The 25,506-nt window shown below is 40.2% G+C and overlaps 2 protein-coding genes across 2 annotated transcripts in view; one reads left to right on the top strand and one right to left on the bottom strand.

Moving 5' to 3' along the window:
• Tmco1 (transmembrane and coiled-coil domains 1) overlaps positions 1 to 10,410 on the bottom strand; it is a 48,432-nt gene extending 38,022 nt beyond the window's left edge. The window contains exons 1-3 of the mRNA XM_005398244.2: positions 10,165 to 10,410; positions 9,511 to 9,588; positions 4,661 to 4,720 (exon numbers count right to left, since the gene is read on the bottom strand). Of these exons, the coding sequence (XP_005398301.1) occupies positions 4,661 to 4,720; positions 9,511 to 9,588; positions 10,165 to 10,234 (208 nt within the window). The 5' untranslated portion in view covers positions 10,235 to 10,410. The remainder of the gene's footprint in view (positions 1 to 4,660; positions 4,721 to 9,510; positions 9,589 to 10,164) is intronic.
• Positions 10,411 to 10,428: 18 nt separating this feature from the next.
• Positions 10,429 to 25,506, top strand: part of Uck2 (uridine-cytidine kinase 2) — a 109,869-nt gene continuing 94,791 nt past the window's right edge. Inside the window, exon 1 of the mRNA XM_005398245.2 lies at positions 10,429 to 10,916. The gene's annotated coding sequence lies outside the window, so the exon portion shown is untranslated. The remainder of the gene's footprint in view (positions 10,917 to 25,506) is intronic.

The following is a 25,506-nucleotide window of genomic DNA, read 5'->3' as shown; positions in this document are numbered from 1 at the left end:
AACTAAGGGATATTATTAACCCAATATCCCAGTACAAAAAAAAAAAAAAAAAAAAAGGAAATTAACTTCTCATCTAGGAGAGGAAAATATAAAATGGTCAAAACATGTGCCCCTGAAATTAAAAATGGGGAACATAATATTGTTAAAATGCAAAATACACTTCAGTTTCAATTAATGGCTCTGTTAAGAATCATTATCAGGGGCTGGGGATTTAGCTCAGCGGCAAAAGCGTCTGCCTGGCAAGTGCAAGGTCATGAGTTCAGTTCCCGGTACCGGAGAAAAACCAAAAAAAAAAAAAAAAAATCATTATCAAAGAGCTTCACCTAGGGAAACCAGTGATACCAGGATTGTCTGAAGCGCTGATTACTGTTGTCCCCTTTGATCTTACTGAGCACCTCTGTCTTTCAGTGCACCATTTTTATGGCTCTCCTCCTCCCAAATGCTATAATGCGTGCCCTCTCTCTCTCTCTCTCTCTCTCTTTCTCTCTCTCTCTCTCTCTCTCTCTCTCTCTCTATATATATATATATATATATATATATGCACTATGTTTCTATAAATCAGCTCAAGTGAGGAATCTGAGCAAAGAAACTAAGGGCTGGACAATAACGAAAGTATAGTTAGGACTAATAATTGGTACTATGAAGGTGCTAGAGATGAATGGCAAATCTTCTCTACGCTTCTCCAGTCAATTCAAAGGAAAAATAATCAGCTCATACACTGTGCCCGTAAGGTAATAATAAATCAATTTTTTATGAATTGCTGCTTTCCCTGACACTAAAACGTAACAGAAATAGTTTCCAAAATTTTTCATCAAAAGATAATTGTGTGATGTTGCAGACAGTATTCTCAAAAATATTCCACGGTAGTAATACAGCAAAGTATATAGCTCTGTTTTTCTTAAAATGCCTAATAGTGCCAATACCAAGATCAAATAGAAGTAATTTTATGAATTCCAAAATAATGTAGTTAGGGCCGGGGATACAGCTCAGAGGCATAAGCACTTGCCTGGCAAGCCAGAGGTCATGAGTTTGATTCCTGGTACCAAAAAACAAACAAACAAGCAAAAAAACCCAAATACAATGTAGTTAGGTTTTTAGACTTCTAACAGTATGGCCTCATCTAAGGGTATTATAAATCTGGAAAAGGGATAAGTGTTTGTCTTTCAAGAAACGTCTCATAAATTCTGTCATAAATAAGGTTTTGATAGGAACTATTTATATATATTATTACTTGAACCTTCTGGTGATTTGTGGTGAGCAAACAAATCACAGCTGTACTCCACATGAAGATAACCTGAGTTCAGATACTTTATGCTGTCAGTGTAAGAGCAGACAGTAATCTGCCTTCCATTTTATCTGCCCTATCTTTTATAGCAAAGGTTGGCTATGTTCAGTGTCTTCACCTCCTCACTGTGCATTATCTCCTCAATCTGTACAATTCTATCCTCTATCAAGCCACTACAACTGTCCTTGCTAAAATCACTAAGAACCGTTTCTTAGACATTCAGCATCTATGTTCAGATGCTTCCTGCCTCCTGAAGCTCTCCCCTCAACTTCTGTGACACAGCTTCATTCCAGCTTGCTGAGTAACACCTTTTCAGAGCTCAGCTTCCACTGTTTCCCCCACACCTTCCCACCCTCGGGTCCCTGCTTTTTTTGCCCTGTATGGTATGTGTCATCTCATTTACCATGTGGGCTCAACTGCTATGCAAAACATGATTCTAAAAAATCCACTTGTAGCCCTTATTCTTCCACCAGTTCTCAAACTGTGCATCCCACTTGCACAAGCATTTCCACTCTGTAGTCACTGAGTCACTTTAAATCCAGTATGTTCGAATCCTCAAATCACCTACCTCTGTCCCTCCAAATCCCAATCTGCAGCTCCTCCAATACTTCCTATTCAGATCAGAAATCTGGACATTTTCCCAGACTTGTCGTCCTCTCCACACACGTCCTCTAAGCACTCTCAGAGTTCTGTTACTTCCACTTCCTCTGTATTTGTTGAATTTTTACCATCTACTCCATTCCCACTGCCTGGTCTCAGGTTCTTACCATTTTTGGCCTGAGATACTTAAAAAACCTCACCTACCTCCAAAATGGTCCCCTCTCCAATTTTAACTATTGCCAGAGTTGTCTTCCTTAAACCAAATGTCCCCAAGTCCCTTCACTATTGTCTGAAGCTTTGTGGATATATATTAAATTGCTTTTGTTAGTTTCATTTGTAAAGATTTTTACAGAACCAGGCTCTATTAAACTCTAGTCTCATAGGTGTGTACTTTACAAACATCTTTTATAAGTTATACTAAATAATTCAGATTGCTAAGCAAGTACTTTGTTATTTTACCTACCCATGGTTTTGCATATGCCTATCCTCTGCCTAAAACGTACAGGGCTTTAAAATGTGGATCCTGAAGCTGGGGACAGTGGTGTACCCTGTAAATCAAGCACTCAGGAGGCTGAGGCAGGAATGAGGCCAGCCTGGGATACAACAGTGAGTTCAAGGACACCCTATGAGAGCGGGGTGTGGTGGTGCACACCTGTAATCCCAGCACTCTGGAGGCTGAGGCAGGAGGACTGCTATGAGTTTGAGGCCAGCCTGGGCTTCTGTAGTGAGTTCAAGGCCAGACTGAACTCCATAGTGAGACCCTGTCTCAAAAACACAAAACAGCCACAACAACAAAAAAACCCAAAACCAAATAATATGGTGAATGCTGCTGTCAAGTGCTATCCAACATAAAGCCAGGCTCCTAAAAAACATTATGCTGTCTTCATCTACCTTATTTATTGGTTCTAGCACTGTGCAACTTCTGGCTCTTCCCCAAAGTCAAAATGACCATGAAAGGTAAATGTTTTGAATTGATTCAAGACACTGAGGCTGCCAGGACAAAATAATTCATGAAAAAGTACTTCCAGAACTGCTTCACAAAGTGTCAAAAATAATGGGATGAGTGTGTTTGAAGTGAAGTAGTAGTTGGAGGGGGATTAATGACAATGTATCTTTTACTGTAATAATTTTTTTTACTTAACAGTACCATACTCTTTGATCACACCTCATACATACATACCAACTTATACATATATAGCACACTGTACAGTTATCATTCATTTTCTGGTCTGTTTTCTTCCTCCAAAGTGCACAAAAACAGAACCCTCTTTTACTTTGTTCATCTAACATCTAACAGTAACTGACACAGAAAAGATACACAACACCATCTTACCATGGCACTAGATGAATAGGCTGTTTTATTTTTTATTGTATCTTATTTTTTGTTTTGTGTGGGGCTTTTGTTTGCTTTGTTTTATGTTGCTTAGTTTTGTTTTGTTTTTTGGTACCAGGAATCAAACTCAAGACCTTATACTTGCCAGGCAGGTGCCATGCCACTAAGCTATATCCCATCCTGTTGCTTTTTGAGACAGGGTCTTGCTATGTAATTCAGGCTGGTTTTGAACTCACGGTGTTGCCCAGGCTGGCCTCAAACTCGAAGGGATCCTCCTACCTCAGCCTCCTGAGACCTGGAATTATAGAGGTGGGCCACCATGCCCAGCCTTTTTGTTTGGTGTTTTGAGACAGAGTCTCACTCACTATATAGTTCAGACTGGCCTTGAATTTGTTTTTTTTTTTTTTTTTTTTTTTTTGTTTTTTCTCCGGTACCGGGAACCGAACTCACGACCTTGCGCTTGCCAGGCAGGCGCTTTTGCCGCTGAGCTAAATCCCCAGCCCCTTGGCCTTGAATTTGTGATGAGCCTCCTACATCAGCCTCTCAAGCGCTGGGATTACATGCACATGCCACTACACCCAGCATTACATCATCTAAAAATGTCAGCACTGCCAGGCATGGTGGTTCATGCTTGTAATCCCAGAAATCTAGAGCCAACTCAGGTAAGGACAAATTAGCAACTTGGAGAGACCCTGTCTAAAAAAAAAGAAAGAAAGAAAAAGGGAGAGAGAGGGAGGGGTTGGGATGTAGCTCACTGGGAAGGTCCTGGGTTCAATAGTCAGCACCAAAACATTAAAAATAAATTTTTAAAAATTTTTAAAAAGTTAATACTGGATTGGAAGCTTTACTCAGAACAAGATATTGTCACAGTTCAGTGCTGTGGAATTCTCATCTGGGCTGAAACAGCAGTGATCTCAGTATAGAAGCATAGTTTCTGAACCAAATACAAAATTTCACAATTTTTTCCTGACTTCTGAATTAGGAAACATCATAAAGCACAAACATAAATTATATATATAATCATTTACAAATTGTGAGAAACGAAAAACATAGGGTCATTATATCTCACAGTAGGTAAAATTACTCAGCAGAGAATTTCCTTCCTTGGTGGATTTCCATCATTAGTTAAGTCTCAGTAAGGAAGCCAAGGCCAAGAGGAACACAAGTAATTCAGACAACCAGAAACAATCACTTCAGATATAAAAAACAACATGGGTTTACAAACTGTGCCAGGAATCATTAGCCAAGTTCAAAGCCACAACGCTCCCTTGCTAAAACTCAAATTTCAAGGTAAAGAGGGAAAACACAGCAAGTACCTGAGTTTGTTCTACTTCAAAAAAGATTGAGAATTAAGTGAGAATTAAGTATACAAGTGACTTATAAACCACGAAACTATACAAGGATGAGTTATCATCAACAACTTCTTTAGGTTAATATCTTACCTATTTTCTTTTTTTGTTGCCGACCAGCTGACTCCGTTATTGTTTCCTTCTTCTTTTCCACTGCAACAACATAGTAACACAGCATTATATGGAAGCAAAGGACACTTTATCACTGCTGGATTGACTGAACCTTATAAGACTGGGGAAGGGGATGCAGCTCAGCAGCAAATGCTTGCTTAGCATGCATGAAGCCTTGGTTTCAATCCCCAGGACCACAAAAAGAAAGGAAGGAAGGAAGGAAGGAAGGAAGGAAGGAAGGAAGGAAGGAAGGAAGGGCAGAAGAGAGAGAGGGAGGGAGGGAGGGAGGGAGGAAAGGTGTGTAAGTTACATTTCTTTAAGGTCATGATTAAGTTAAACGGCCTGACCCTAAAATTGTTAACAGTAAAAGGTAGAGTAGACACACATTATAAGAGTAAAACAACAGTGATTTGCTGGGATTAGAGCTTCGTGGTGGGGTGCTCGTCTAGCATACCAAAATCCTGCACTGCAAATCAAGCCCTAGCATTGCAAAGATAAGCACTGTAACTGTAAGCATCATTAGACAGGTACTTAGAAAGTACTGTGTTAAGTCAATACTTAACCAAAGCTGAGATGACTTCTCAGATAATCAGCTGAAGAGGATTACCTGAGACACCTCAAAGCACAATATTCAAACTGTTTCGTCAGATAACTATGGTAAATTGTAGGTTCATTTCAGTTCTAGTCTCTCTTTATTGCAGAAGGTAGGAAATCATTTATTCACTTATTGGCTGCCTAAGTAACAGGCACTATTCCAGAAAGAGAAAAATATAATTCTTGCCTTCTAAAGAACCATCTAGTGAGAGCAGATAATTAAATGACACTTAAAAGTATCCAGACAGACAGCCATACTGTCTGTCAGAAATCAGGAGCGCCCAACAAACTAAGACCAGTTTTCTGGATACATTTTGATTAACATAAGAGAGTAACAGTGGGCTTCTGAAAAGGAACAGTGCACTGTACTTATATTTATTGTCTTTAATCACCTGCAAGTAGACTAGAAATGTCAAAAATTACCTTTACTTATTTACATTATATTTCCCATATTACCTTAGTATACTAATAGCAAGCAGTACTACACATGTATTATTTCTAAAAATTATGTTAAAGAGAATTAGCAAGTAGGGCTGCTCTTAATACATTAAACTTGTTGCTTGAAGTCTAAAAGCAAATATCCAGTATATGGCTTTAGTGCTTTATCAAAGAGATACAAAATTCCATTAGACTCCACTCTTGCAAATGAAATATAAAGTGCTGACCAAAATAAAATGTGTATACTGTATGCCTAAAAAACAGGCGTGTTGGCACACACCTGAGGCAGGTGTGGTGGCACACATCTGTAGTACCAGCATTTGGGAGGCTGAGGCAGGAGGATCATTACAAGTTCGAGACCAGCCTGAGCTACAAAGTGAGCTCAAGGCCAGCCTGAACTACATAGCAAGACCCTGTCTCAAAAGGACCAAGGAAAAAAAAAAAAAAAAAGAAAGAAAAAAGAAAAGAAGAAACAGGTACTATTCCAGGTAGGTAAAAAGAAAAAAATTACTGGGTGTGGTGACATATACTTTACTCCCAGCACTCTGAGAAGTTAAGGTAAGAGAAACACAAATTGTAGGCCAGCCTGGGTAACGCTGCAATTTAGCAAGACCCTATCTCAAAATAAAACATTTTAAAACAAAAACAGGGATTAGGTCAGTGTGAAGGCCCCAGGTTCAATCCTTATTACCACAAAATAAATAAAACATTTTTAAATGAAAAAAAAAATTAAATAAATAAATCTTTTTAAAAATCAAGGTGCTTGGATCACGGTGGAGGTAGTGAAAAGGGGTCATATTCTGGATATTAGAAGTCAGCCCTGTGGTATTTGCCAACGACTGGATATGGGTTGTGAGAGGAGTCAAAGATAATTACACAAGTGTTATGGCTTGAGCAACTCAAAGGCTAGAAGTACCATTGACCAGTATCAAAAGCAGGCTTGGGCTGGGCATGGTGGTACATTCCTGCAATCCTAGCACTCGGGAGGCTGAGGCAAGGGGATCGCTGCAAGTTTGAGGCCAGCCTGGGCTACGAAGTGAGCTCAAGGCCAGCTCACCAAATGGCATAGTGAGACCCTGGCCCAAAAGACAAAAAAAAACAAAACAAAACAAGAAAGCAGGCTTGGAAGTGAAAAACAATATTCAATTGTGGGAGGGTTGAGATGTTTATTAGACCATGCTAAGATGACAGGTTGTTATTGGAATAATGAATTTCATATTAAGGAGAAAAGGCCAGAGACATAAATAATGGGAGCCACAGGTAAACAAGTTCATCAAGAGAGTGAATAAAAGAAAAAAATGGGCCTAGGAGGTACTTCAGTGGTATGAGGCTTGCCTGGTATGGGTCCCAAGCACCACAGAGGCGGAAAAAAAGCTAAGCTCAATTTTCTTTTATTTTGAGACAGGGTCTCGCTATGTAGTCCAGGCGGGCCTCAAGAACTCTTGGCAATCCTGCTGCCTCAGCCTCCTGAGTGCTGGGATTACAGGCATGTGCCACCATGACCGGATTATGCTAAATTTTGTATCAACAAATAATCAACAACAGGAAGTCAAAAAGAAAAATTCCCAAAGAAACTGCAAAAGAATGGCCAATAAGATGAGAGGGAAATCAAGACAATATGATGCCTGGAAGCCAAATGAAAAAAGCATATCAAGTTTTCTGGTTTGCAGTACTATAAGCACAGAGGTACAGGTCGCCAAGGTAAGGAAATTCTGGATGAGGATCATGTTTGTGAAGATAAAGATAATGAGTTTGGTTTTCAGTATGGTGAGGTGTATTACCAACACTGAATAAGGAATGGTAAACTGTAATTTCAAAAGCCTGGGTTTGGCCTCTAATTCTTTGTTTGCTCTGTGATGTAGTATATTATTAACTTTCTCAGTCTCAATCTCCATTCCTATAATGTGGAGGTATCATTTCTACAAGTAGCCACAAATGGTTACTATGTGGGTCAAATGAGTTTTGTCTTTATTTTTGTTTTCAGACTAAGGATCAGACCTAGCCTTGGGCATGCCAGGCAAGTACTCTACCACTGAACTACATCCTCAGTCCATCAAATGAGATAATTTAAGGAGAAAAAAGTTTTTTTCTTTTTTTGCCAAACACTATAAGAAGGCCAGAGACATCGTTCAGTGGCACAGCGCCTGCCTGGCAAGGTCCTGAGTTTGATTTCCAGTACCAAAAAAAACAAAAACAACAACATTAAACTTTTTTCTCAAACACTATGAGAACACAAGCAAAAGACACAAAATAGAGAAAGGTGGTTGGCAACGGTGGCACGTGCCATAATCTCAGCACTCAGGAGGCTGAGGAAGGAGCATGGCTGTGAGTTTTAGGTCAACCTGGGCTACACAGTGAATTCAAGGCAAACCTGAACTACATAGCAAGACCCTGTCTAAAGGAAAAAAAAGTTGTACGGTATTGTAAGAAACAGAAGCAGCCGGATGTGGTGGTGCATCCTGTAATCCCAAAGAAGGAAGGAAGGAAGGAAGGAAGGAAGGAAGGAAGGAAGGAAAGAAAGAAAGAAAGAAAGAAAGAAAGAAAGAAAGAAAGAAAGAAAAAGAAACAAAAGTAAATCTTGCATTTAATCCATCAAAGAAAAAGTTCTGGAAACCAAACTATGCCTATACAGAACCATTTATGTTGTACCGTCCGCTGTGTCCTATTGAATTTCTACTTTGTCCCAAAGACAATAAACTTAGTTGGTTCTTAATCTTTTCTTCAAGCACTTCTTCAGTGTCCCAATATCCTTACTTAAAACCTGACTTATCCCTGAAGATACTACTTACCTTGATTCTACTCATGATAACCTATCATTCTCCACACACACTTCACCATATCCTTGCTCATATGCTATTTCCTGTACCTAGAATTTCCTACCCTCCTCCCACCTAATTCTCTATCAAAATTCTAACTATCCCCAAAGGACTACAAGGCCATCTGAGTCATGAAGACTTCCATGGTCCCTCACAAAAGAAAGAGACTTCTTTATTTTTTCTTTTCTTTTCTTTTTTTTTTTTTTTTTTGGTCTTTTTGAGACAGGGTCTCGCTGTGCAGTTCAGGCTGGCCTTGAGCTCACTTTGTAGCCCAGGCTGGCCTCAAACTCACAAGGATCCTCCTGCCTCAGCCTCCCAAGTGCTGGGATTGCAGGAGTGCGCCACCACACCCAGCTAGAGACTTCTTTAGAACTACCAAAGTACATAGTACCCACCTGCTATATACCATTATCCCCTTTAGTTTTATAGTGTTATATAAAAATATTTTAAATAGATTTTTTTGGTACTGGGAATCAAACTCAGGACCTTGTGTTTGCCAGGCAGGTGCTTGTGTCACCAGGCTATATCCCTGGCCCTAAATAGATTTCAAGTTGGATTATTTTTCATTCCTACCAAGTATTTGTGTTAGTTGGTTCTCTTAAAATATTTCCCTTCAGCTGGGCATGATGGCACATTCTGTAAATGTAATCTAGCTACTTAGGAGGCTGAGGCAGGAGGATGCAAGTTCAAGGCCAGTCTAGCACTTATCAAAATAAAAAAGGATGGGGATGCAGGTCCCAACTCCCTAGGTTAAATTCCCAGTGCCAATACACACACACACCACACATTTTCTTAGGAACATGGACTTAATGAACCTGACCTGTTGAAAGTATTTTTTTTTCTTTTTGAGATAGGGTTTCACCATACAGTTCTGGCTGGCCTTGAACTTGCCCTGATCATCCTGCCTCAGTCTCACAAGTGCTGGGATTACAGGCATTTGCCACCATGCGTGACAAAAGAATTTCTAAGTGTTACTGTACTCACGTTTTTTACTCTGCTTTTCCACTTCTGCCTTCAGTCTTTTGTACTTGTCTGTTCTGTAAACCAGGACCCAGGTAATGCCTAAAACATTAAAAACCACAGGCTAATAGAGCAATGATTGTACCGGTCACAGCAAACTGTTACTAGTGCTTACTGTTGCAGTAGGAGAGATTTCAACATAGGTTAACTTTTTCAAACATAAATACAATTGACAATTCAACCAAAACAACTGCAACCTGATGTGAAAGGTTCACACATATGGCAGTGAACTCCATCGTAGACTAAAGAAAACTGGAAGCTAGGCATGGTGGTGCAGCCTGTAATCCCAGCACTCGGGAGGCTGAGGCAGGAGGACTGTTGCGAGCTCGAGGCCAGCCTGGGCTACAAAGTGAGCTCGAGGCCAGCCTGAACTGCATAGCGAGACCCTGTCTCAAAGAAGACCAAAAGGGAAAGAAAAAGAAAAAAAAAAAAAAAAAACTGGGCAATCAATTCCTCACTACCCTCCCACTCCACTTTACAAGGTGTTACCCAGGGATTTCCTGGAGCAGACAAACCCCTTGAGCAACTAAGGCTCTCGATTTTCCCCTATGGCTCGAGAGACCGCGAATTCCTTCCTCTCTGAGACTGATCAAAGTTTCAAGAAACAGCCGTCCTCACCCTCTGCCAGCAGAGCCGTGCACACGGAGATAAAAACGATGAGAAGAGTGTCTGCAAACATGGTGCTCATCTCGCACCTCCGTCTCTGCACTCCCACCCCCCGGGGGGAAGCGCTCAAGAGGCAGGAAAAAATAAGTGTAAACCACTTCCCCTGGATGCCGGGACCACCGACCACAGAGTAATACACTGACTTTGACAGACAGGAGGGACACTTCCGCTTCCGGGACACAGTACCGGAAGGGCACGGTACGGAAAACCGCGCAGCCCCGCGGATTTGGGGATGCCAACCCGTAAGTCTCGCGGGCTAAAAACCTGGCGCGCCGGCCGAATCTCGCGAGAGTTGGAACTTGAAGCCACTGGGAAAGGACGGTTGTGGCGGCGGTCTTTGCGCGCTGTGGTGTTTACTGGCGGGCTCCCCACGCCTGGCTTTTTCTGAGCCACAGTCCCGTTATTTGGACTCTTGGGCTTCAACCCCAGGACCATCGCTGTGTTGGCGATGTTGGTGTTGCCATATAGTAGACTGACTTCCGGAAATGTGTACCGGACCCCCGGGGCTGAGGCTCCAGAATGCGAAGATGAATTAGTCGTGGGTCGCTGTCGCACGAAGGAGAGAAACTTGTACATGCGGTGTGTTCAGGACTTCCATAGGGGTTCGTTCAGAATGTTGCAGTGACACGGTCGACGGGAGATGAGAAGAACCGAAGCCGTGATTCGGGAGAGCTTTTGGACAAAGCGGAGGACTTTGAGACAAGGTGGGAAGACAGATGGCTGGAAATACGTGATGTGTAAAAGAGCTGCGAGAGGTGTGGCTAGAGAAGGGGTCACAAACCCAGACGCCTCCTCTGGAGGGAGAATGTAAATTAGATTATGCCACCCGGGCCTAAGAGGATGGTGGGAGGAGCCAACCAGGCGTGGTGGCGCACACCTGTGATCCCAGCATCCAGGAGGCTGAGGCAGGAGGAGGAGGAGGCGGCGTTCGAGGGCAGCCCGCCTGGACTGCGTTGTGAAACCCTGTCTCAAAAAAAGAAAAAAAGTGGGAGGTAGCGTGATGTGATGAGAGTCCTAAATTCATATGGAAAGAACATTTGATACCCCCATCTAACTTATTTCTTTAGAGAATGTCAGCACCCAGTTTCCGAGATCTTTCTGTTTTTCTCAGGAAAGCCCCCAAATCCTAATGTTTGTGTTAAATGCATAAATACTGATAACATTAAAATTCAGAAAGATATTGCTCAGAGAAAATGTCTCAGCAGCCTGATTGCAGCCTGTATAGAAGCTTTCAGTTTGTTGAAACTAATTTTGTGTGTATTGGACAAAAACCTGGAAACTGCCCGAGCTGTCTGCCCTTGTATTTTGAATCCGTTGGTTCTTTTAAACTCCATTATATTTGACTTAGTTCTTCTGTAACTGTACTTTCGACCTTTTAAAGATTATACATTCTTTTTTTTGTCTTCTCTTTTACACTTCACTACAGAAGCTGCCTCCTTTGATTAAGCTTCTCTTGCCAGGCGCAGTAATGAGCATGGTAGGGTCAAAAAGATGATTAGGATGCTATTCCTCCTTCCAGTATTCCCTAGGGAAATTGCATGTCATAATAAGGTATAATAGAAGTATTTAAGATCTTGCTGAGCTTGGTGGCACACACCTGTAATCCCAGAACTCGGGAGGCTGAGGCAGAAGGATCACTGTTAAGTTCAAGGACAGCCTGAACTACCTAGACAGACCTTGTCTCAACCAAAACAAAAATTTAGGAAAACAAGGTTCTTCCTGAAGGAGTTGGGAAGGCCTCAGCAAGACATTTGAGTGGACCTTAATTTGAGTTCTAGTAGACCAGGGTAGGTTTTTGTTCAACCTTGTGTTGCCAAAGTAAATGCCAAGATATGAGGGGACCTTTCAGGTCAGGCCTGATTTTCATTTCTGGCTCAACCACTGAAATGAAGCTATGCTTGAAGATACTAGCATCTTTGAGCCTAAGTTTCCTTATCTGTAAAATGGTGGCAATAACACCAGCTGTGTAAAACTATTAGGAAGACTGAATGAGAAGGAGAACATTATAAAGCATTTAAGGGGCTGGGAATTTAGCTCAGCGGCACAGCGCCTGCCTGGCAAGCGCGAGGTGGTAAGTTCGATTCCCGGCAGGGCGGAGGGAATTATAAAGCATTTAAGGCTTAGCACACACAGTTCATCAAGTCCGACATACTGGTTGTAAGAATGGACCATTAATTTCTATACCACTAAAAAAAAAAAAAATCTCATTAAACCACAACACACCAGTGATTGTCAGATGCTCATTCAGAGGTGTTAAAATGTGAAAAAATAAAGTCTTAGAATTAGTGAAATCATTGATAAAAAGCATTTCAAGTATTCCTATGTGAATATTCACTATAGAAACAGGCTGCTAGGGTAATACTTTGCTAACACAGTGAGTGATATCATAACATGTTTTGAAGAGCAGTTCTAGAGGCAAGTTCAAATAACATCTTTTGCTGGGTAAAGTGGTGCACACCTATAATCCATCCAAGGCCAGCCTGGGCAATGTGGTGAGACCCTGTCTCAAAATACAGTTAAAGGAGATGCAGATCAGCCTGTGCACGGCCCTAGGTTCAATCCTTTAACCTAGGGGCAGGGACAGAAATGTAGTTCGGTGGTAGAGCGCTTGCCTAGCATGTGTGAGGCCCTGGGTTCAGTCCTCAAAATTATAATAATATCTTACTGTATTTTCTACTTTCTACCATGTCTCCATCATATTCTCAATTTCTCAAATCTCAGTATTAATCTCTAATTTTCAGATTTTTAAAATTTTCCTCATAAAAACCACTCTTCCAGAGCTCATTGCCCTACTCTATTTCCTAGGACCACAGCAAAGCTTTTATTCTTAGGACTTTCTTTTACTGTTCTTTTGGGTGAGATTTCCTATACTGGGGCCCACATCTTTCTGTGTAGTTTGTTTCCTCTGTGCTGTGGTACACCCTGAAGTAACTTCCTGTGAAAGGTGTATGTGAGCTAAACCTTCTGTGTTCAGATATTAGTAGAATCAATAGTAATAATGTTCTTTAAACAAACAATCTGAGGCTAGACATTGTAAAAGATTATAAAAGAATTATAAGCCTCTGCTTACAATTAGGTATGAAAGAATGTGGAAATTGGGTTGCAATCCTAGCCCCACTACATGCAAGCTATATTACTTTTACAAGTTGTTAATTTCTCTGAGCCACATTTTTAAAAATCTGTAGGTAGTGCTAAAAATATCAACCCTTGCCAGGCGTGGTGGTGCACACCAGTAATCCCAGCACTTGGGAGGCTAAGGCAGGAGGATCGTTGCGAGCTCGAAACTAGCTTGGGCTACAAAGTGAGCACAAGGCCATTCTGAACTGCATGGCGAGACCCTCTCTCAAAGGGACAAAAAAATAAAAAATAAAAATAAAAATAACCCTCAGGCCAGGTGTGGTGGCGCACACCTGTAATCCCAGCAGTGGGGAGGCTGAGGCAGGAGGATTGCAGCAAGTTCAAGGCCAGCCTGGCCTACAAAGTGAGTTCAAGGCCAGCCTGAACTGCATAGTGAAACTGTATCAAAGACAAAAGAAAAAAAAAAAATCAATCCTCCAGAATTACTGTGAGGTTTATGTAGGGTAACTGCAAAGTTCTTTTTTTTTAGTGCTGGGAATTGAGCTCAGGACCTTGTGCTTGCCAGGCAGACACTATGCCACTGAGCTATCTCTGCGATCCTGCAAAGATTTGAAATCAGACTGTCCTCCAACCTGGTTACATTGATCAATTAGAGATGCAATTGTAGGCAGATTTGTTCTCAACTCTGTCTTGGTGTACTTGAAGGTAAAATGGCATAATAATGCCAGTACCTCAGTCCAAAGGATTTTACTTTTTTAAAGGATATAAGAATAGAAGCTGGGCACGGTGGTGTATGCCCATAATCCCAGAACTCTGGGAGGCTGAGGCAGGAACAGTGGCTTGAACAATTCAGTGACTTAGTGAGAATCTTGTCAGCAAATAAAAAAGTGGGTAGGGATGGAGTTCAGTGCAAAGGCCCTCGGTTCCCTCCTCAATACAAAAAAAAAGTTTAGAAAAATACCGGGTCTCTATTCAGGTTACAGTAAGTGTTAACTATTGTTATTGGTTCTACCAAACCAGTAAGCACATACTCCTTGAACTATTTTTTTCATTCTTTTAATAAGGAGCATATCACCATCTTCTAAGTTTTCAAGCCTAAAATAAAAGCACTATACTCAAACTCCCTCTTTATCCCACATGTTTATATTCCAAGTTTGATAAGTTCTTCTTTCAACATTTTCCCCCTACATCTTTAAACCCCTGTATTACTCTTAATTCAGGTCGCCACTGTCTTTATTTCTGTTAAAGCTTTCTCCATAGTCTCCAGTTACATACCCAGTTTTCCTGTCCACCCCAAGCCACTTTCTCATGTAGACAGCAGAGATCTTTGTGAATCATGAAGATAACTGTATGTGGAGAATTGGGAGGAAGAAGTTAAGGGTAGTGCCCAGATATCTTTTTTTTTTTTTTTTTTTTTTGTCTTTTTGAGACAGGGCCTCACTGTGCAGTTCAGGCTGGCCTTGAGCTCACTTTGTAGCCTAGGCTGGTCTCAAGCTCACACCAATCCTCCTGCCTTAGCCTCCTGAGTGGTGGAATTGCAGGTGTGTGCCACCATGCCTGGCTTTTTTATTTTTAAATGTTGAGATAGGTTCTCCTTAAGTTGCCCAGGTTGGCCTTGAATTTATGATCCTTGTACCTCAGCTTCCCGTAATACTTGGATAATGGATGTGTACTACCACACCAACTTTTCTTTGCTTTGAACACCTAAATATATTTTGAGCACCTAAATATATTTACCAAAGAAAATGAAAGGGATCAAATCTTCAGGAGTAGCTAATTTTTTTTTCCCATTAGGCTGGCAGGACTAGCCATTGTCCTTCAGAAATTGTATTGCTTCAGAAACGTGAGCACGGGGAAGATTGAGATCTTTTTCCAAAGATAATTAAAAATTTTTAAAAATTGAAATCAAATTAGTTTATTGTTTTTGAAATATCTTTGTTTTTCTACCAGTTTTTTTCTGAGTGTCTTGTGTGTATGTGTCCGAAGTACAGGTTTGATTAGTCTGTGTCCTGTCACACGTTAAGTTGAGAATGAGAAGATGGTAGCCCATGGGGGCTGGTGTGCAGCAGAAACAACTAAGGTGTCTGAAGAGGACGTGTATAAATAGGAACAGGGTTAGCAGGGAAGGTGAATCCAGATTGTAACTAAGAAATCCATGGTTGAATATAAGGAGATCCAGGGGGCTGGGGATATAGCTCAGTGGCATAAGCGCCTGCCTGGCAAGTGCAAGGTCCTGAGTTTGATCCCTGGTACCATAAAAAAAAAAAAAAAAAAAAAGAATATAAGGAGATCCATAAATCTAATACTAAATGTGGAAAGTTTTCTGTGCGTATTTTCCTTATTTGAGTATTCATTGGTTCATTCAACTCACAAAGGAGCCAGGTGTGTTGGCGAATTCCTGTAGTCTCCACATTAGGGGAGGCTGAGGCAAAAGTATTGTGAGTTTGAGGCCACCTGTACTATATAGTGAGTTCCAAGCCAGCTTCCTAGACTACATAGCAAGACCCTGACTCAAAAAATGAAAAAAAAAAGGGCAGAGGATTTTTAATCCAGGCATGTGTATTATACATTATCAGAAAACAACAGATTTAAATTTGATTTTGTAGCCAGTTAATCCTCAGAAATTGTTCTACTGTGGCACTCAGGATAGGAAGAGAGGGAATAAGAACCTAAGGTCTGGAGAAAGAGTCTGAAATTTTACATTTATGCTACCATTATCTGCAAATCTTATATTAATGGCATCAGCCTCATTCATGATCAAGGAATGGTACTCAAACCCAATGCATTCCATTGAGGAAAAAAAACAAACTAAAAATTAAGCCATCAAATTGGAAAGGAAAGCCAGGTGTGGTGGTACACGCCTGTAATCCCAGCACTCAGGAGGCTGAGGCAGGAGGATCCTTGCAAGTTCAAGACCAGCCTGGGCTACAAAGTGAGCTGAAGGCCAGCCTGAACTGCATAGTGAGACCCTGTCTCAAAAAGACAAAAAAAAAAAAAAAAAAAAAATTGGAAAGGAAGAGGTAAGATTCTGTTTGCAGACAACATGATTTTATACATAGAAAATCCTGAAGGTTCCACTTCACCTGCCTCACTAGGAAAAAAAACACCTTAAACACACAAGCCTGGCATAGTGGCACATTCCTATAAGCCCAGGTACTTGGGAGGCTGAGGCAGGGACCTCACAAATTTGACATCAGCCTGGGCCACTTAGCAAAACTGTCTCCAAAAAAAATTTTTAAAGGGCTGGAAATGTAGCTCTCTGTGAATGTCCTGGATTCAGTCCCCAGTACTGAAAAATAATAACCCAACAAAGTTAATGGATACAAAACCAATACACAAAAATTAGTTGAAAAGTGAGAACTTTTTAAGTATCACAATAGTATCAGAAATAAAACAAGTGAACTTAGCTAATGTGCTGTGTGGAGGCATCATATAGGGTATTGGAGGGACAAGGATATCTAGAGGCCACTTTTGCCTTCTAGGAGCCAGACTTAGGAAATACGTAACCTGGCACAGTGGCGCACACCAGTAATCTTAGCGCTTGGGAGGCTGAACTGCATAGCGCAAATCTCAAAAACCCAAAAGGAAAAAATATACATAAACAGCTGTAACACTGTGCAAACAATTGTAACATCGAAGTAGAGAGGACTAAGTAAATCCACCTGTGCCAAGAACAAATGCTAAACAATTCATGGGTGTTAAACCTTATAAAAGAGGCTCCACTGCGCTATTATATGCCTACAGGGGATTCTTACAAGTCCAGTTCTCTTTAGCCAACTTCTGATAGTTAAGCAATTGCAGTAAGAAGCAGAAGTTGTCCTAATAGCTGTTTTCCAGTGAACTAATTTGTTTTTGTTTTTGGGTACTAGGAATCAAACTCAGGACCTTGCGGCCCACCATTCATTTGTAAAATTCACTCCCAAACCTCCTTTCTCATTTTACATTTCTGTCCTTATTCACTTTTTTGCAAATTTATCCCAAACTCTTTCTTTCTTTCTTTTTATGTATTTATTTATTTAATTTTTTTGTCTTTTTGAGACAGGGTCTCGCTATGCAGTTCAGGCTGGCCTTGAGCTCATTTTGTAGCTGGACTTGAACTTGCAAGGATCCTCCTGCCTCAGCCTCCTGAGTGCTGGGATTACAGGCATGCGCCATACTCCTGTGCTCCACCATTCCAAACTCTCTGGGGGAAAATGAATTTAAAAATCTCTTGCCAAAGTTGCAGAATTTTCAGCCAAACTATGAGAAACAGTGGGGAAGTACTCAAATGACAAAGCCATCAGCAAAAGTAAGGATGTTGTGGAAGTAGAGTAGCTAATAATTGAAAAAGAGCAAACCAAAAGTGGTGGTAACATAAACTGACACTTCACAAGGAATGATTTGAAAAGGAAAGAATTCAAAAGTAAAATACTTTGCATAAATGACTTTTTGGGAACAAGATGGCAAAGATGTCTTCTTTGCTGCCTCCAACTATGAAGAGGCCATGCAAGAAAGATGTTGATAGATACCCAGACTAAACATGACTTTCTGTAAGAAATCTATGGGAGTAGAAACAGTGCATCTGGCTGTATTTTCAAGGCTCATTTCTATAGTTTGTTAGAGAAGTTTGCCTGAATGTGTGAGCACCATACGTACATTGTCTCCTGAATCTGAAGTGATTCTTGGTGTGGCTTCAATGTAAATGCCTTCGATGATTGTTCTTTACCTTTGAGAAGACTAACAGGGAGAGATAACAGTTTGGTAATTATTTAAAAAGAAAAAAGTAAGGGGGACATAGCAGTGTAGTTTGGGAGACGGAGGCAAGAGGATTGCAAGTTTAAGCCCTGTCTGGGCAATTTAGTGAGACCCTGTCTCAAAAAAAAATAAACAAACAAATAATAGTGATGATAAGGACAGGGGATGTAGCTCATTGTGGAAGCTCTGGGTTCAGTCTCTAGTACAACAAATAAATACCTGGGTAGGAGGAACTGGCTGTCTGAATAAATAAGAGTACAAATAACTGAAAAGATGTTCTGGGTGAGAATTTAGTTGTCTTTTTCTTTCTCCCCCACATTGGACCAGATGCATCATTACCTATACCTTTTCTACTGTGAGGTAGAAAACTCTCAACAACACTAGAATTAGGCTAGTGCCAAGGCAAAACAGGTTGTACTACAGCCTGGAAGAGATAGGGACAGATACAGACAGACTAGTTGGCTCAAGCCTCTCCCCTTTTCAGGCTGGCCTTGAGCTCACTATGTAGCCCAGGCTGGCCTTTAACTCACAGTGATCCTCCTGCCTCAGCCTCCCAAGTGCTGGGATTACAGGCATGCACCACCATGCCCGGCATCCCTCTTTCTGTCCTTTAGCACTCACACCTCAGGTAAAGCAGCATTAATCCTACCATCACATTGTGAATCAATCCCAGCATCGCATCCTTGACCCCAAGATCATACACCCTAGGTGAAGTTACCTCCAAAAGCCCTATATATGATTACATTAGGCTTGGGGGCACAAAACAGCATCTTTCTTCTTGTCTCTGTACAAAGTAATTGGTTAATTTGTAATGACACTAATATCTTCAGCAGCCATACTTCCTTTGGCCCCAACTTGCACATGGTTCCTTCTGGGCCAAATTTTAAGTTTTTCAAAATTTTCTACCCTGACCTTTGCTGCCAGTTCTCACTATAAATCTGAGAAAACACAGCTAGCCATACCCGTCTCATAGTCTGAATGTTGGGCTGCCTTTGAATTTCCTCCACTAGATAAATTAGTCCACCATCCTAGTCTCTGGCAAAGTCTCAGAACATGGGGAAAATGTAGATGCATCCTCCCCTTTTCGTTGTTTTTGATTTTTTTTTTTTGAGACAGGGTCTACTTTGTAGTGTAGGCTGGCCTTGAGCTCACTTTGTAGTCCAGTCTGGCCTGCTGAGATTACCGACATGCAGTACCATGTCCAGCTAGACAAATTTCCTGCCAGATTGTAACACACAAGGTCCCTAGTAGTATTGCCAATGAAGTCCTATTCCCAACTGAAACTTTCTGAGTCTGGCCTTTACTATCTGCATTTGTATCAGCATTCTAGTCTTCTGAATTCTGACTAGAATCACCCATCAGGCTTAGCTTACAGCATCCTAGGGTTTTCCTGACTCAGATCTCTAAACTTTTTCAAATTCCTCTCTCAAACCAGTTCCAAAGGTTCCTAAACCACATAGCAATTATAGCAACAGCCACATCCTGATGTCAAGTTTCTGTACCAGTCAGTTTTCCACTGTTGAGGCACAACACCCAACAACTATAAGTTAAAAGAGGAAAGATTTAATTTGGCTCATGGTTGCAGGGGATTAAGTCCATGGTCACCTGGCTCCAAGGCAGAAACAATATGGTGGAAGGGTATGATTGAATAAGGTGCTTAGTTCACGGTGGCCAGACAGCAAAGCAGGGGAACCATGCCAGTAAGGTAGGGGCCAGAGGCCAGATATAGACCCTAAGATGATGCCTCTGTGACCCACCCAAACACACCTAGAAATGTGCTCCACCAATCTCTGAGTCAGATCTCAAAACCAATCAAGTTGACACTTTACCCTAACTAACCACCACATCTGGGACCTTCATGCCATCATGTAAATTCAGCTTTCCAGCTGATGTTATTTTCTCTATGTGACAAACTATCTGGAGTTTATCTGAAAATATCTTTACCTGCATTAATTTCAAAGGAGATTTTTACCACACAAATATGTCAGGCAGGTTTTCCTAGATCTGCTATCTTCTGAGTTGCATAGGTGCATTTAATGAGAAAGCTGTTGTCATCTGAATATTGTTTATCTGTGCAAAATGTGTTGTTTTCCTCTTTTAACTATCCTGTCTTCTCTTTACTAGTGGCTTTCAATAATAAGATTATTGTTTTCTGTAACATGTTTTCTTTTTATGTTTGTCTTGCTTAAGGTTAGTTAATACTCTTGGGTCTAGGAATATAGTTAAAAAACAATATTATGGTCAAAAAGTAAGAGCAAAGAGTGAACATGATAAGCAGAGACGTGGAAGATTTAGAGTCCCAAACTGAACTCTTACAAATGAAAACTACAATATCTTAGATGAAAAATACACTCAATAGAATAGCACATTAGCAAATTTGAAAGCAAAGCAATAAAAACCCTCCAAGTTTGAAACACAAAAGAGATAATTTACCACAGAGTATCTTTAATTTCTGAGAAGAGGTAAGATTGCCAGGCATAGTGGCACAAACCTGTAATGCCCAGTACTCAGGAGTCTGAGCCAGAAAGATCACAAGTTTAAGGCTAGGCAAGGCAATTTATCCAGATCCTGTCTCAAAATAAAAATAAGTAAATAAAGAGATCTATACATGTAGCTCAGTGGAGGAGCTTCCCTGGGCTCAATCCTCAGTACCAGAGGTAAAAAAATTCCAAGAAAGAAATGGGGTAGGGATTTTACAAAAAGAATAAACAAAATATTGGCAAAGACCACACTGAGTATGTATAATGTAGTTTGTGTTATAGATTCATTCTCCCATCAGCCATTCTAGAAACATCAGAACAATTTTCAACATTTTTCTCCTTTGTCCTATAAACTATGTCAAACTAGTTCCATGAATTACTTTCTGATTTCTTGCATGGATCTTTATTTTCAGTAATGACAACCCAGTTCCGCCCTCATCTCCGTATGCCTGCACTTCAATGATAATGTGCTAACATGCCATCCATCCTGACCTGTACTATCAAATTAACTTTCCTAAGGCATCACTTTGATCATAACACTTTTTTTCCTCTAAAATCTTCAAAGGCACGCCCCCCACTGTTTTCTGAATAAAGTTTTGACTTGTTCTTACCTGCAATTCAATGTCCTATTTATACTAAATGGTCTATAATCTCCAACTAATTTCTGCCTCTTACTTTAGTAATTAACAAACCCTTACAGAGGGTTCACTATGTGGAAGGCGTAGTGTAGTGCCAGAGGTAAGTTATTCTCTACCACACTTCACGGAGGGAGAGCAGCATCATATGAACCTATACACTCTATTTTCTGAATCTGAGACAATGACCATCAGACCTCAGATAGGAGTAAAATTATATTGGTACGGACACTTTAGGAGTTTTCACCTGAAACGGCTAATTGTCTTCTCTCTGTGTTTAGAACCCTTGAAGGAATTATCTACATGAGACTGAAGAGAGAATACTGAGAATAGGCCACAGGAAAATGACAGAACTGTATCATAGGGAATGCAAAAGTCTGGATAGTTCTGCAAAGAGCAATTTCCCTTTGTCTAAAAAAGAGTAAGTGGTCTGTATCACAATAATCGAAAGCTAACAATTCCCTGTTTTGGTGGAGCGCTTTCATAGGCAGAACACACGCTGCGTCCCTTTCATATATATTTTCTAGTACCCACTATAGGACAGTGATGGATGTGTAAGTCAGTCTGAAGCCCCGAGCTAAAGTCAGGGGCTTGAAACTACATTCAACAGTATTGCTTATGGTATTGATGTTCCTTTGTGAGTAAAATCAGTGTCGTTTTGGCCACACATGGTGAAAGGTAAAAGTCTAAATGGTGAGGAAAAGTGGGTTATTGACCACAGTGAATTATGGGAATACTGAAGAAGCATGCCAGTGTGTCTTGGGAAAAGTCACCTCAGATTTTAGGCTTCTATTAAGTCTGCCTAGGGACTCATCTGTTTAGGTATTTAAATATTTTCCGAACTGTCCATGGTGGCATACTCCCAGTACTCTGGGAGGCTGAGACAGGATAATCACAAATTCAAACTCAAGCTGGAAAACTTTGCAATTTACAGAGTCTGTGTCTCAAAATAAAAACTAAAAGGGGTTGGGGATGTGGCTCAGTGGAATAAGTCCTGTGTTCAACCCCCAGTACCACAAAAGGAGGAGGAGGAGTATTTCCAAGATTCCCTTCTAACTCTAACATCATAGGAGTTTACTGACAAGCAGAAGTTTTTACATAAATTTCCTCTCCTGATAATAAACCTTCCCATTCATTCTATGGAAGATTTTCAACATAGCAGGAAAAATGCAGAGGTAAATTTAGCATGAAGTTAATGAAACCCCCTTCTACATAAATATTCACTTTTTTTTTTTTTTTTTGGTCAGTACCAAGCTGTTTTTATTGCAGTAACTTTGTTTTATAATATCAAGTCAGGGACTTTGATGCCCCCTCCTTGCCTTTGTTGACCAGAACTGCTTTTGCTATGCTGGGTCTCTTCTGGTTCCAAATGAATTTTAGGATTGTTTTCTCTAATTCTGTGAGGTATGTTGTTGGTATTTTGATTGGGATGCATTAAATCTGTATAACAATTTTGGGAATATGGCCATTTTCACTATATTGGTTCTTTCTACCCAGCAAGGGATGTCTTTCCATTTCTTATGGCCTTTTTGAGCTCCTTTTTCAGAGTACTGTAGTTTTCAATGTAAAAGTCTTTTATTTCCTTCATTAGAGTGACTCCTAGGTATTTCATTTTTGTGGATGTTACTGTGAAGTGTTGTTTCTCTCTCAGTAAGTTTGTTATTGATGTACAGAAGGCTACTGATTTTTGAGTGTTGATTTTGTATCTAGCTATGCTACTGAACTTGGTTATTAAATCTACAAGTCTTTTGGTGGATTTTTTGGGGTCTTCTATGTAGAGCATCATCTCATTGACAAATACTGATAATTTAACTTCTTTTTCTATCCTTACTCCTTTTATTTCTTTCTCTTGTCTAGCTGCTCTGGTGAGTGTTTCTAGAACTATACTGAGTGACAGTGGTGGTAATGGACCTCCTTGTCTTGTTCCTGTTTATTTATTTATTTATGTCTTTTTTTGAGATAGGATCTTGCTGTGCAGTTCAGGTTGGCCTTGAACTCACTTTCTGGCCCAGGCTGATCTTGAACTCACAACAATCCTCCTGCCTCAGCCTCCTGAGTTCTGGGATTACAGCCATGCACCACTATGCCCAACTACTTATTTTCTTTTTTAGACAGGGTTTCACTATGCAGTTTAGCCTGGCCTTGAACTCATTTGTAGTCCAGCCTGGCTTTGAACCTACAGTGATCCTCCTGCCTCAGCCTCCAGAATTCTGAGATTACAGGTGTTTGCCATTTTCCTGGCCTATTCCTGATTTTAGAGTGAAAGCTTTCAGTTTTTGTACATTTAGTATGAAGTTGGCTGTTGGTTTGTCATAGATGGCTTTTATCAGATTGAGATAAAGGCCATCTATTCCATTTTCTGTAGGGCTTTTTACCATGAATAGGTGTAGGCCTTTGTCAAATGCTTTTTCTGCATCTATTGAGATGATCATATGGTCTTTGTCCTTGGTTTTGTTAATATGATGTTTTATATTTGCATATGTTGAACCATCCCTGCATCTGTGGGATGAATCCTTCTTGGTCATGGTGTATAGTCTTCTTGATGATTTGCTCCATTCAATTTGCCAGTATCTTTCTGAGGATTTTTATGTCTATGTTTATTAGGGAGATTAGTGTATATTTCTCTTTTTTGGTTGGATCCTTCTCTGGTGTTGGTATCAGGGTAAAGCTTGCTTCCAGGAATGATTTTAGGAGTATTGCTTCCCTTTCAATTTCATTAAAGAGTAGTATTAGGTTTTCTTTAAATTTCTTTTTTTTTTTTAATTTTAAAGATTATTTAAAACATAATAAAAATGATGCAGAATTTCAAAACAAGATGATAAGAAATTAACAATGGAAGCTGGGTATAATGGTGCACACCTGTAATCCCAGCACTCAGGAGGCTGAGGCAGGAGGATTGTTGTGAGTTTGAGGCCAGCTTGGGCTACAAAGTGAGCTCAACACCAGCCTGAACTGCATAACAAGACCCTGTCTGAAAAAAAAAAAAAAAAAAAGGAATTAACAATGGTTATTATATTGCATATTGTTATTTTCAGAGTAATTGCTCAGATTACCAGATACAGGCATGTAAAATTGATCAAACAATATAAGCACCAGTGAATCCATCAGGGCCTGGGCTTTTCTTTGTTAGTAGGTTTTTAAAATTTTTTGTAGTTTTTGTCTTTTTGAGACAGGGTCTCGCTATGTGTTCAGGTTGGCCTTGAGCTCACTTTGTAGCCCAGGCTGGCCTCGAACTCACAACAATCCTCCTGCCTCAGCCTCTCGAGTGCTGAGATTACAGGTGTGTGCCACCACGCACAGCTTCATCTTTAATTTAATCTGTGACCCATTGGTTGTTCACGAGGGTGTTATTTAATTTCCATGTGTTTATGGAGGTTTTGCAATTTCATCTTTAATTTACAATTTTATTGCACTGTGGTCCAAAAATATGCATGAGATCATTTCAGTTCCTTTGTATGTACTTGAGTATGTTCTATTGGCTAATATATGGTCTATTTTAGAGAACATCCTATGTGCAGCTGAGGAAAATGTTTATGCTGATGTTGTTGGGTGGAACTTCTGTAAAGGTCTAGTAAGTCCTTTGTGAACAGATTTTTTATGTCATTTGCACTACCTCCTGCTTTTTCATTGAGTCCAATGAATCTTTTGTTGTTCCTTTTTGCATCATCTAGCAGTAGTTAGATTTTTTGTGGTCCCTTGCTATTTTTTAAGAAATCCTTGTTTTCATGATCACTAATCCCAATCTTGTCTTCTAGATCTGATATTCTGTCCTCACATTGGCTCATTCTGCTGCATATACTTTTAATGGAATTATGAATCTCCTGGATATCTGTTTGGCTTTGTTTCATGTATCCCATTTTCTTTCCTGTGTTGGGCATTCATGGTTTCCATCATTTTCTTAAGTGCCTCCATTTTTTTTATCTGTATCTGCTTTAGAATCACTAACCATGTCTTTCATTATGGTCACCATCTCTGTATTTACATGAAAAACTATTTCTGATTCGATGTTTTGCTAGAGCCTCATTCATGTGCTTTGCTATTTTGCTGTTACCATTTCAGAGAGTCCAGGTGGGTGGCTTTTGAAGTATTCCTCCTCCTTGCCCCCCTGGATTTGCCTTTGGTGAGCTTGAAATCCAGGGTTGCATCTTTTTATGTGTCTTCTCATTTTCTGTTTTTTGTTTTTAGTTTATTTCCTGGGTTGATACCTATAAATTTCTTTTTTTTTTTTTATTTTAGAAATAAAAGGAGGAAAATACTAACAGATTTACAACATTTTACAAAATAGCATAGGATCAGTACAGACATTACAGAGTTACAAACAGAGTGGTAGGGAATTAACAATGCTTATTGTATTACATATTGATATC

Source organism: Chinchilla lanigera, unplaced genomic scaffold (genome assembly GCF_000276665.1).
Source record: "Chinchilla lanigera isolate Chin_1 unplaced genomic scaffold, ChiLan1.0 scaffold00061, whole genome shotgun sequence".
Lineage (NCBI taxonomy): Eukaryota > Metazoa > Chordata > Mammalia > Rodentia > Chinchillidae > Chinchilla > Chinchilla lanigera.
This window is presented reverse-complemented; position numbering and strand designations above follow the sequence as displayed.